The sequence below is a fragment of the Trachurus japonicus genome, chromosome 14 (assembly GCF_045865225.1).
Source record: "Trachurus japonicus isolate A0001 chromosome 14, Traja_1.0".
In the NCBI taxonomy this organism is placed as follows: domain Eukaryota; kingdom Metazoa; phylum Chordata; class Actinopteri; order Carangiformes; family Carangidae; genus Trachurus; species Trachurus japonicus.
The window spans coordinates 3,438,648-3,450,877 of NC_140920.1; the positions used below are offsets into that span (position 1 = coordinate 3,438,648).

At 43.5% G+C, this 12,230-nt stretch overlaps 1 protein-coding gene across 5 annotated transcripts in view; it reads left to right on the forward strand.

Annotated features, from left to right (window-relative positions):
* The first annotated feature begins 1,094 nt into the window (after positions 1–1,094).
* The window catches only part of LOC146974035 (CD166 antigen homolog), an 87,136-nt gene continuing 76,000 nt past the window's right edge, over positions 1,095–12,230 (forward strand). For 4 of the 5 annotated variants that reach the window (XM_085797101.1, XM_085797099.1, XM_085797100.1 and 1 more), the window contains exon 1: positions 1,255–1,369. In XM_085797101.1, the coding sequence (XP_085653227.1) occupies positions 1,312–1,369 (58 nt within the window). In that variant the 5' untranslated portion in view covers positions 1,255–1,311. Of the gene's footprint in view, positions 1,370–12,230 lie in introns of all 5 variants that reach the window. The other variant, XM_085797103.1, reaches the window with a different exon arrangement.

Sequence of the window (12,230 nt, forward strand, 5' to 3'; positions counted from 1 at the left end):
CTTCCTGTCAGCCGATGGAGTTAGCAGTCCCCGCCCTCGTCCCTACGTCACCACATTCATGTGCATCCCTTGGCTGCACACACAGAGAGGACCGCCCCTTTATGCCGTTCTCTCTCCTCATTGGATAAAGGTTGCAGGATACAAGGACATTTTTCTCCTCGGCTTACAGCAGAGCAGAGTGACTGACAGACCCGTGTTTCAGACCAAACACATAGCCTAAGTGGTTGCTGTCGGAAGATACAACTATTTAAAGCAGAAGTAAGCGGAATATTTGTGTTAATATAAGTCTAGTTCTATCTTCCGACAGCAATCACTAGAGTGCTTGGTCCGAAACATGGGTCTGTCAGTCACTCGAGGAGAAAACTTTCCTTGTATCCTACAACCTTTATCCAATGAGGAGAGAGAACGGCATAAAGGGGCGGTCCTCTCTGTGTGTGCAGCCAAGGGATGCGCGTGAATGTGGTGACGTAGGGACGAGGGCGGGGACTGCTAACTCCATCTGCTGACAGGAAAGTTAGCCAAAACCACCGGATCGCTTTCTTCTGCTTTAAGACTTTTTGTATTTTTGTACTTTCTTTCTCTTGTATTTTTGTACTTTCTTTTTATTTTTATTTTTTGTACTAGCCTATATATATTGTTTGACTTATGATATGGACCTGTGTCTGAAATAAAGCTTATATTAACACAAACATTCCGCTTACTTCTGCTTTAAGTCTTAGCTACCTGAGGCTGCCACTCCTGTGTGTCATTTTTATGATGACTGACTGACTGTGGGCTCAGTTGGCAGGAGTTGTGAATGCCCCAAAGCCCCACGTTTCACTTCACTGACATCATATCTCACCGAGGTATATAGACTTACAGCCATAATAGTTTCGCTTTCGGTTGGCTCAGGCTCCCAGTTTGCTGACCTTCACACCGCGGCGCAGTGGACGGGAGTGGCCATATTTCCGACCGCACGCAAAAGCCCCGGAGTGCCTTGCCCCTCCTCCTCCTCCTCCTCTCCCTCCTCCTCAGTGGGCTGTGTCACCTGTGCTCTCTCCCTCTCTCTCTCAGTCTCTCATTCCCTCTCTCCGTCACTCACTCGGAGCTGTAGCTACTTGGGTATGTTTCGGACTTTCCACCGCTCCTCCTCCAAACACCACTGACTGTCTGTGACTGACTGACTGACACTATCTATCGGAGCTGCGTTGCGTTTGTTCACTTGAGCTCCTCGTTTTTTGTCGAAAGCTCCTCGCTCGCAGCAGGTTTAATCATCAAACCTTCCCTCTCTACTCCTCCTGAAGAAGAATAAACGCGACTTTATCAAACGCCATGGACTCGGCTGCTGCTGCTTCCCTGTTGCTGCTGCTGGCTGGGACGATTTGTCAAGGTAAGAGAAAAGAAAAAGAAAAAGCTGTGTTGTATTAGAAACAGTAGAAAGCTATATTTAGACTGAGGCTGTGCTGTTTTTTTTTTTTTCATACATGTGTCGTGTGTTTTTGTTTAAATACAAGTTGTCGCTGCTGTGCCGCCGGTTAGCCGTAATACAAATAACCCACGGGGCTCAAACACCGCACACCTGAAGTTCCCGCTTTGTGTTTCTATGACTGCGTAATACAGGTAGTCTAGCCTACTACACTGACCGTGCTGTACCTGAAACTTTAGAGAATACCTACTGTATAGGCTGCTGGTTTCGAGGGCATTCCCCTAAATACCAACGCAGCCATGTGTCATATGATTTATCAAACATTCCCTATAATAACTTTATCTTTATCAAAGGGTTGTGGTGGTAGAGGAGCCTCATCTACTGTATGAATCCATTAGGAGCCCTACTGTAGCTGTCTAGATTAAATATGGATGAATCCATTGTGGTGTAAGAAAGAAAGAAAGATTGGGAGTGTGAGTGTGAGTGCAGGCAGGTGGGTTCACCTTCATCCAGCCCTGCAGGCACTCACTTTTTAGTAAAAAAAAAAAAGAAAAAAGAAAAAGAAAAGAAGCCAACTCCCTCCCAAAACAAAGCCGGCTCCTCTCCTCTCCTCTCCTGGCAGCCTGGGGGTGTGTGTTAAAATGTGGTCACTGCTATCAGATCATCTTGTTGTAATATGGGCTTTGATTTAAATGTAGTAGCTACTACCTACCTACCCACGCCTCTGTTTGTGTTTGTGTTTGTCACGTCTGCCTGTCTCTCTGTCTCTCTCTCTCTCTCCGTGTGTGTGTTTTGTGTCTTTGTTGTACGTTTAAAAACTTATCATTCCAGTCACAAGATAACCCCCCCCCCTCACAGCGGTCTAAATGCCTCAGACTTGTATTTGGAAATGAGATTGTCACTCTTTTCTTCTCTCGTGGAATAATGAAACATTTTTTATGAGAGCAGAGCAGTGCTTTTATAGGGGGAAGCTGAATATTCATCACGCTGAAGGGCTCAACCTGGATTTTTTTTTTTTATAAAGGAGACCCCCCAGGAGCCCTATTTTTATATTTTGGGAGTCGGTGTATTAGCCCCCCCCCCCCCGTGTGATTTCTAAAGGCTGATGGTGAACAGCTCGTCTTGTGGTAGGCTATAGAGTTGAGACACTTTACTCAACTATCAGCGGCCTCGGCTCCACTCACCTTGTCTGGTGTCACTCAGACTGGATAAGTCAGAATAAATGTGTTTTCTCTCCCCGTCTCTTATCTCTGGAGTTGCATCTGCGTCAGCGGCCACCTCTCGCTGGTTCACAGGGAGCTGCTCTTTGTCAGAGCGACTGGGGGGACAGGCTGCTTGTCTTGACTGGTGGCTGGTGGAGAGTATTGTTTTGGAGATGGGGTGGGGTAGAAGTGGGGTGGGGGGGCTGATAGGACACAGCCAGGGGTTTTTATCTCCATCACTAGATGCTGTCTGGTCTGTCTCTGGATCAGTGACTTCACAGGAGAAAAGGAGAGTTCATGTTTTATTTTATTTTATATATATTTTTTGGTCACATTTTCTTCAAAATTTGAAATCCATATTTATCCCCCCCCACATAATGACAGATAGCATCAGAGCAGATAGCAGCTGAAGTCAGTTTCCAGCTTGATCTGTAGCTTTCTTCACATCAAAGGGGGAATGTTTTTCAAAGGGACTTTTTCAGACTTCGATGTTTGAAGCCATGGAAAGCTTTTCAGGGTGACTTTAGAGTGGAAAGCTGCCAGCACAAATATAAGGCAATACAGCAAAAGTGAGGTCTGTTGGGGGGGAGAAAGAAAAATGTATATAGGTGAACAGTAGCCATTCACCATTAGTGACAGAGAATAGCATTGTAAAGCCTCAGATATGCTCCTTGGTTTCTTTTCTTCAATGACACTTCTCTTTAGTCCTGTCGGAGTTTCCTTGGAGGAGCGTCATGTAGCTACTGTTGCCGCCCTTGTTGTGGTGACGGAAACAACATATTTGAGGGTAAATTTAAGTCACACGGACCTTAGTAAAACCGTTGTGTCCTCACAGATGTGGCCGGTATAATGAGTATATCTGATGAGAGAGGTATTTTGAGTCCAGATGAGGCATTTTTAGCTCTGCAGTAATTTCTTAGTCCACTTTAAATGCTTCTGTGTGTGGATATAGAGTGTTAATAACAGTGCTGGCTGTAGACAAGAGGACTGTTTCAAGGCTAAACTTTGAAATCCTTTAAAACAATTTACTGTGCATATTTAAGCTCTGGCCACTGGACTGTTAAACATGTAGTGACAAGTTCATGTGGTTTTGAGAGAGGCTCAAATCTGAAGGCGGCCTTCAGCACTAACTCGAAAAGTATTCCTTTGAGGGGTGTCCCTCTTTGGCACAGTGGGGATGCCACTGTTGAGGGAGCATGCTGGGAAAAAAAAAAACTTTTTTTCTTAGGGGATCTCAAGTCCTGGTCTCCGACATGATTCACTCATGACACTGCAGCTTTAAAAACGACCATGTAAAAGGCCGAAAAAGGTTAACCTAATGGGTCAACCGGAAAAGCGGCCGTATTAACCCGCGGAAACGACGCATCATCGCCACGTTTCCATCAGTTATTTGATTTTCTCAGTTGCATGTAAACTGAGACAAGGACAGAAGTCCGATTAGACGCCAAATTCGAATTTTGAGCATAGCTGGATTAAGCTGTGCATGTAAACATTAACGTACTGACTGAGAATGGAGTTTGTTTTCTTCCGGTAGACGTAAATACGTAAACACGTGTCCCGTCCTGTCCAATCAGAACCCTTCCCGACCCCGAGACGTTAAGCGGAATTAAATAAAGGCGATTGAACGTGTTTTCCATGTAAACCTCAATCCGGAATTAGTACTATTTCCATGTAAACTTGAAGGAGAATATTTTAATTCAGAATTATTTAATTCAGAATTAAAAAAACATCCCTGTGGCCATTGTGGTTTTCTGTTTGTCATCAGGGTAAAAGGTGCTACTATCATTTTACTGTCGAGTGCAGCAGTAAAGATGTAGTTTGTCTTTTTTTTAACTAAAATACAGGTGTGCTTATGCTTTCCTGAAAGATTTATGACAGAAACTTTCAACAGCAACGCCCAGGTGTAAATGAAAGCTAGAAGTCCGAAACCAACTGGAGAGGCTTTGGGCTTTCTCTGACTCAAGTCAGACTGCTTTTGGATTTTCGCTCTATTTCATGTTACTAGTTACTTACTGCAGACCATATTAAACCTGAAAGTTGTAATTTGAGTTTTGATTTCCTAAGAGAAAGGAACTGTTTTTATTCATACCGGACAGATATACTGTAATCTACTTAGCTGCTGCATTGCAAGATCAATCAATCAATTGTATTTCCCATTTGTCATTCATGTCACAACAGCTTTCCCATTAATAGTAATGAAGCCGTTCTTACTTATTCGTATTACAGTAACTAGCCCTTTAGTGTCGAGCTTTCATCCTATTTAAGCACAGATTATAATTAATTCCAGTCAGGCTCTAAGTGTGTTCCCCACAGGTACATGTTCTTTGAAATAGAGCTGAGTCCCGAGTGATTTAGGTTGTGGATAATATTTACATAGATGAAACTCCCCTCAAGCAAACTGTCCTGTCTTCAGTAAGCCAAAAGAAGAAGGAGGAGAAGGAGGAGAAGGAGAAGAAGAAGGGGGTCAATACTGCTGATAATTAGCACAGTGAGACCGGAGAACGGGTGTGGTATGTTGTTGTTGCACTTTAAGTTGCTCGGGGGACAGAGTGGTTTGAAAATGCCCCATCTGCCCCGACATGTAAAAAGCTCTGGTCTTTTTCTGGAGGGAAAATACCTCGGTGGGGGGACGGGACTCGGGAGGGAGGGGAGTGGGGGGGAGTGGGTGGATATGTGAAGATTGTGGCAGGGTGAGGGAGGGGTTGGCTGAGTGGGTGTGTGGCTGAGTGGGTGGGGTGGGGAGTGGGTGGGGGGGTTCAGGCACGTCACAAAACAGCCCATAACTTGCTATTGTCATGTGAAGAGAGAGAGAGGGGGGGGGGGGGTCAGGGAGGTCTGCAAGGTTCCTCTATAGATTAAGAAATTCCACCTCCCACGAGCTGCTCATGGAATAATCTGTGAATGTGGTTTGGATAAATGTGTGTGTGTAACTAAGGGGTATAGGGTTGCAAGGGGGCGGACAATTTCCAAATTGGAAACTTTCCATGGGAATTATGGGAATTTATGGGAATTAATGGGAATTAACTGGAAATTGGGTCTCATGTAAATATTTTGTTTTGTCTTAAGCAGACATCCATGCAAAATAATACAATTTAAAAACATGACGTTTCAACAGATTTTGTTTTAGAGGGAAATTCATGCAAAACCGCTGATGCGCGTTGTCTTCAGGGACAGTTTTTCATCAGGCAGTCTCTGTATTTCCCTCTAAAACAACTCTGTCTGGTAACGTTGTGTTATTATCTCATAGCGTGGTGAATGTGCAGGTCACAACTTGTCCACCAGAGCGTTGTGGAGTTGTTGGATTGTGTATTTGATGAGTCTGATGAGGAAAACCAAGAAAACCCATGAGCCTCCGTAGCGTGGCTCTGAGCAGCTCACGGCTCTGCTCCGCCGTTCTAAAAATAGCTTGCACCGACAAATAAAGGTAACAAACCTACTGCCATGACTATAGGGGTTATGGCAATGGGCCAATTTGTCAAAATGTTGAACTATCCATTCAAGGGCCAACCTTCAATTTTGTAAATTTCGGATTTATTCCTGTGTATTCCTGTTTTATTCCCGTTAATTCCCATATATTCTTGTAAATTCCCATGGAAAGTTTCCAACTTTGCAACCCTAGCCCGAGCTGGAGGGTGGGGGTTGGGGGGTTGGGTATGATATTATCACCACTCAGGAGGAGCAGTAAATGGTGGTGGTAAAATATTAAACAGAAATAAGTGCAGGCGGAAAGAGGATCAAGTATCAGCAGATGAGCATCAGGCGTCGGTTAATTACATAAAGGCATATTGTGTGTGTGTGTGTGTGTGTGTGTGTGTCAGCCTCGTCGGCGCTGTTATGTTTTATGAAACACGAGGCAACCTGTTATCAGTCATTTATGAATTAACAACAACGTAGTAAATGTTGGTGGTGGTGAGTCGTTGTCTTTGTGTGTTTATCAGAAGCGATGTGTGAAATCACCTCGGAGAGCAAAGGGAAACTCAAACAGACCATCTGAAATATGTATGATTCATTAGAGGGGGAAGGGGGGGAGGGGGGGTTTCCCTCCTCCCTCCTCCCAGCTCACTTTTGTCAAGGTGAGAGCCATATCTAATGCTGGAGCCTCACTTCAGAGAGGAATTTTCTGAACTCTCCCCACAAAAAAAGCACCTTCCTCCCCCAAGCAGCAGTAGGCTACCTTAAATTAGAGCACAGCAGGCAGAAGTGAAAGTAATTACATCATGGGCAAACACACACATTGTTCTCACGTGACTGTACGACTTCCGTTGACTGTACGACGTCATCCTGTTGCTCTTTTCCCTCCGCGGTGAATTGTTCTCGTGTTAAATTATCAAGTCATCATGGCAAATATCATGTGACCGGTCCAGGGAAACATGACTCAGTCCAAAGACAAAGGTAAAACAGGAAGGCAGCATGCATAGGTCGGTGAGAGGAGGAAGAAGCAGAAGAGGAATTTATTTTTTGATTTAACCTTTATTTAACCAGGCGAGCAAATTAAGAACAAAATTCTTAAGAAGGAAGAAGAAAAGAAGGAACTAGAGAACCGCAGGCCGGGGTTTCAGTCGGGGGGGAAACTGGTGTAGCAGAGCAGCATCCCATAAACCTTTTTACACTAAAGCAGCATGACAGTGCGAACAAGAGTGATACTTAAAAAAAAAAAAGCACCTGTGTGTGTCTAAACTGGACCTGCCACCCACACTTTCTCAGTTTGACTCAAGACAACCTTTTTATTTGTTCATTTGTAAGTTCAGATTTGAGAGATCCTGATATTTATTTTATTCTCTGAGCAGCATTGTATTCTCAAACCCACGGATCTTTAACTCAAACCCAGAAATAAAACTTGTGTGACCTCTCTAAAAGAGTTCTAGCAGGTATAGTCCAGTTCCTGGCATACACCATAACCATAAAGCAAGTTTAGATCTAATTTAATGTGTCAAGGGCTCTGGTCAGTAAATATAAAACTCTAAAAGCAATACAAGAAGAAAAAGAAGAAAAAGAAACACCCACTACAGTTTGTTTTTTTTGTTTTTTTACACGAGTCATGTGTTGAGACTGAAATCAAGCAAAAGGAGAAAGATGTCGCCAGGTGCTTCATTACATTTCACACAATCCCTCCTTTTATCCCCGTCTGTTTTTAAATGTTTTATTGTTTCACATGATATTGAACTACAGCCACAGCTTTTTAACTGCGACTGTGATATTCACCAGCCAACAGTGGGATGGATACCTGCTGCCATCACTATCGCCATGCCGATGCCAGGTGATACTTCTGTAACGTCACTTTCCAAACATCAGGAAGCAGTGAAATGGCGAGCGCATTGGCAACAGATTGCAGTGTGTCCTCCTCTTTCATTTCATTTCATTTCTTTATTTATTGAATTGGGACAGTGCACATTCATCAACAACACTGATGCATTAAAGGGATAGTTCAACATTTTGGCAAATTGGCCATAATCGCTATAGTCATAGCAGTAGGTTTGTTACCTTTATTTGTCGGTGCAAGCTGTTTTTAGAACGGCGGAGCAGAGCCGCGAGCTGCTCAGAGCTACGCTACGGAGGCTCATGGGATTTCTTGGTTTCCTTCATCAAACTCATCAAATACACAATCCAACAACTCCACAACGCTCTGGTGGACAAGTTGTGACCTGCACATTCACCACGCTATGAGATAATAATGGAACGTTACGAAACTGAGCTGTTTTCGAGGTAAATGCAGAGACTGCTTGATGAAAAACTGTACCTGAACGTGCATCAGCAGTTTTGCATGAATTTACCTCTAAAACAACTCTGTCTGGTAACGTTCTGTTATTATCTCATAGCGTGGTGAATGTGCAGGTCACAACTTGTCCACCAGAGCGTTGTGGAGTTGTTGGATTGTGTATTTGATGAGTTTGATGAGGGAAACCAAGAAATTCCCTTAGCCTCCATAGTGTAGCTCTGAGCAGCTCACGGCTCTGCTCCGCCGTTCTAAAAATAGCTTGCACCGACAATTAAAGGTAACGAACCTACTGCTATGACTATAGCGATTATGGCAATGGGCCAATTTGCCAAAATGTTGAACTATCCCTTTAAGCATCAGTGTAAATGTGCCGGACTTAGCACAACTGCTAAATTTCAGCCGCCCTCTCATCCTGTCCACAGCTGCTCATGGAGGAACTTCTCTTGTTAGACGAGCTGAGATGCGGCGACCTTCTATCGGTCTTAGTTATATTATATTGCCTCAAAGAAATCCACTTAATGTGAATCCCTCTGGAACCGCAGTAACTACTTTAGATGCATTAATATGAAAAACAACATCTTATCGACCAAGATTATTTTATTTTTAATTGGTTGTTGTAGAAAAGAGTACTGTATGGACTTTGCAAGAGATTTTTTTCTTCTCCTATACTTGCTTGTGCTGTGTGTGTATGAGTGTGTGTGTGTGTGTGGGGATAAGGCCCTGAATCACTGTTACATTTGGAATGAGTGTGCTGTGCTCAGAGAGACTATTATTTATGTAGATAAGAGGTTGTTCCTACCCAGAAGCCCTAGCCACTCGGCATAGAGAGGGGCCACTAAGAAGCTCTGTCAGAGAAGCTTTAAATAAAAGATAGAATAAATGTATTTACAATGCACTGCTCACTTTGTAGCTGCTGAATACATTAGCCAACATGCCGCGCAACGCGAAGGGCAGGACGAGACTGTGAGGACGGATGGACGCTGTTCGATATTGCCACCTTCGGGGACAGACACTCATCCATCTGATGAATTTTAGCGCACACCGCGTATCGAACATGAACCTTGAACTCTCATGCTGCTGAGGACTGAGAAGAACTGGGACTTAATGAGCTGACATACAAGTCTCCACCGACTGCCTGTCTTGTCGAGGGGTTAGCCGTTGCCGAACCTCTTGGGATCCTGTTAAGACTCGAAAAAAGGAAGAAAGAATCAATGGCAGGAGAAAAAAAAAACAAATCTTAAGTGGGTTTGGGTCTGTATAGCCAGTGATCATTATTGCAGCCTGCGCTGGATGGAGCTGAGAGTGTCCCCCTAAAAGGAACCACAGAGGAGAAAAAAGCTTTATTATCACTTAGCTGAAGGAAGTCTGGAGGAGAGGCATTCAGAAACGTTGCCCTCCCTGGAGAGTTTAACCTTTGACTACGTTTGGCTATGAAGCCCCTATTACCCTCCTCATGGGTGAAATTAACTTCCAAGCCGAGAAAATGAACGAGGACTTTTGCACAATGCTGCGTGAGCGTGAGTTCCTGCAGACAAGCAGCCAGCGGGTCTCCAGTTTGCTTGAGGAGCGAGTCCTTGATTCATTTGTGGGGATAACATACTGTACATAGCCTGAAAAAAATGAAGAAAAGCTCGCACACTGCAAGGGTTCCTATAAATATTATTTAATAGTGACAACGTTTCGAGCTATTGCTAACCCTACAGCTGATGCCACTTCCACATGATTGTCGAGTTTTGAGACAATAGAAAAATAAAGAAAAAGAAGAATTTTTTTCTTTACAATGTAGTATAAACACTCAAATTAATGTAAGACATACACCCAGCGAGTGTTAGATGTGCTGAACAATAACACATCAAAACACCATACTAAAAAATATATTGAAAAATATATTCAACACACTTGAAGCAGTCTGGATACATCAAACATCAGGAAAACCGTCATATTGTCTCAGACCTGCTACAAAGAGGCGCCTCTTATATGTAAAGCACAACAAAGTACCTAAGTGCAGTATATGAAACACAGTCTAATTGAAACATAGTACATGAGACCATTAAACAAAGGCACAGTAATATATGCATACAGAGAATATAGAGAATATAACCACAGATGCAAAAACCAGGCAACCAGGCATAACATACATAGCCTGGCAGCTATTTAAACAGTTCACACCAGAAAGATGAATGAGAGTCCAGTTAAAGTACATTGTCTGAGATCCTGACTGAACTGGAAGCACATAGCAGCGGGACATGGTTGTTAAAATGTTTAGTTAATTGCCACGCAGACTGTAGCGGGTCCTCTGAAAGCTAAACACCACAGACCTGTGTGTATTTATGAGCATGAGAAGGCCTGATATTCGAGATGCAAGCATTTGACTCGTTGTTTGACCTGCATTCCTGAGAGGTTCAGGTCACCGCGGCTCCGTGGAGCTGAAAATGAAAAATATGCAAGTTACCGAATTAAACGTGTGATTAACTTACTGCGTCATAATTTCTGTTAGGGCTGCATGATAAGCAAATATTATAACGGTAGGTTTTGCAATTTCAATATGCATTTTCAGTTGGAAGGATTGTTCACCTGAATTTTTTTAATGATTAACACAGCGCTCGAGGTGCTAACAATGAATAATAATGCAATTAGCACACTGCACTAGGCCAAACTGTGATTTTTCATTAATTGTGCCTAATTTTCATTGCAATTAGGAGAGACTCATTTGTGTAAACTAATTAAGTTTTATTGTCAGGTACAAAACAAGAGGTAGAGTGGGAGATGTTGAGTGTTTGGTGATTAGACCACCGCTGTGATGTCACCATAGTGAAAAGGATGTGTGATGCTGCTGTTCAAAGTATTTTAAAGGTCCTGTATTATTAAAAACTGTTTTTTTCTGGTCTCTACATACATAAACTGATCCTCCCTGAGCCTACCAAACTCCTAGAATGAGGAAAGCAAACAGGTCCTGCATCGACTCTGTTCGGACTCAGCTCCTGTGGTGATGTCACGACGGGAGTGAGGCCGGCCCCTTAGCGCGATAAAACGCCCACCACGTCTATTTCTATGGCTGCAGTGCACGGCAAGAAACTCCTGAGCTAAATTCATGAAATACCGACCAATTTTAAGTCATAAAGTGGTAATAATCTTCGCCGTGTACAGTAACCATGTTACTTAAAGGTGCAGGCACAGAAACAGCTTGTTCTCAGCAGAGCTCATTTGAGCGACTTTTAGACAGCCGACATTCAGGACCACGGATCAGTTTGGGGCAATACATTTCGTATACAGTTTAGTTGGACGTCTGACAGCTGAGTGAAATTTAAAAAGAGTATAATATGGGCTCTTTAAACTGTGACAGGGATGCCGTGATTGGCTGGTTGGGACTGTGGTGAGGTCAGCTGATTGGAAGGCTGTGGAGAGAGCGAGAGGAGAAGACTGTGGATGGAAAGATGGAAAGTGAGAATGGAGAGATGGTCTCTCTGTTTGCACTTGGCTTTATTTATAATAATCCTTGGTGTGGAGGTATTGGCTGAATCTTTTCTGTTTATAAACTGGTCAAAACATCATCTGCATTAAAAAAAAAAGGAAAAACAAAACTGTACGCCCACTCTTTTCCAGGTAATTCAGTTTCTCAGTGGGACGTCCTCCAGCTTTTTATTACAGTCTTTCTGCAGCAGCCTATTCCTGAATCCTGATCATCTTAAAAGCAGCTGGATGCGATGTTGGAGCATTTCCCCTTGCATGCTAAAGGACTTTATTATGAAGGTAGAGTCTCCAGCATGCCTGCGGGGCCAGAGGGCACAGCACCGAGTTTGGGAATAATGCTGTACAGGCGTGTGTGCGGAGTGTGTGCAGCAGCCCTTTTTGCTTGGCTGACAGAGTGGTGGCTGACAACATGGGCACCAGAAGAGACGGGAAAGTG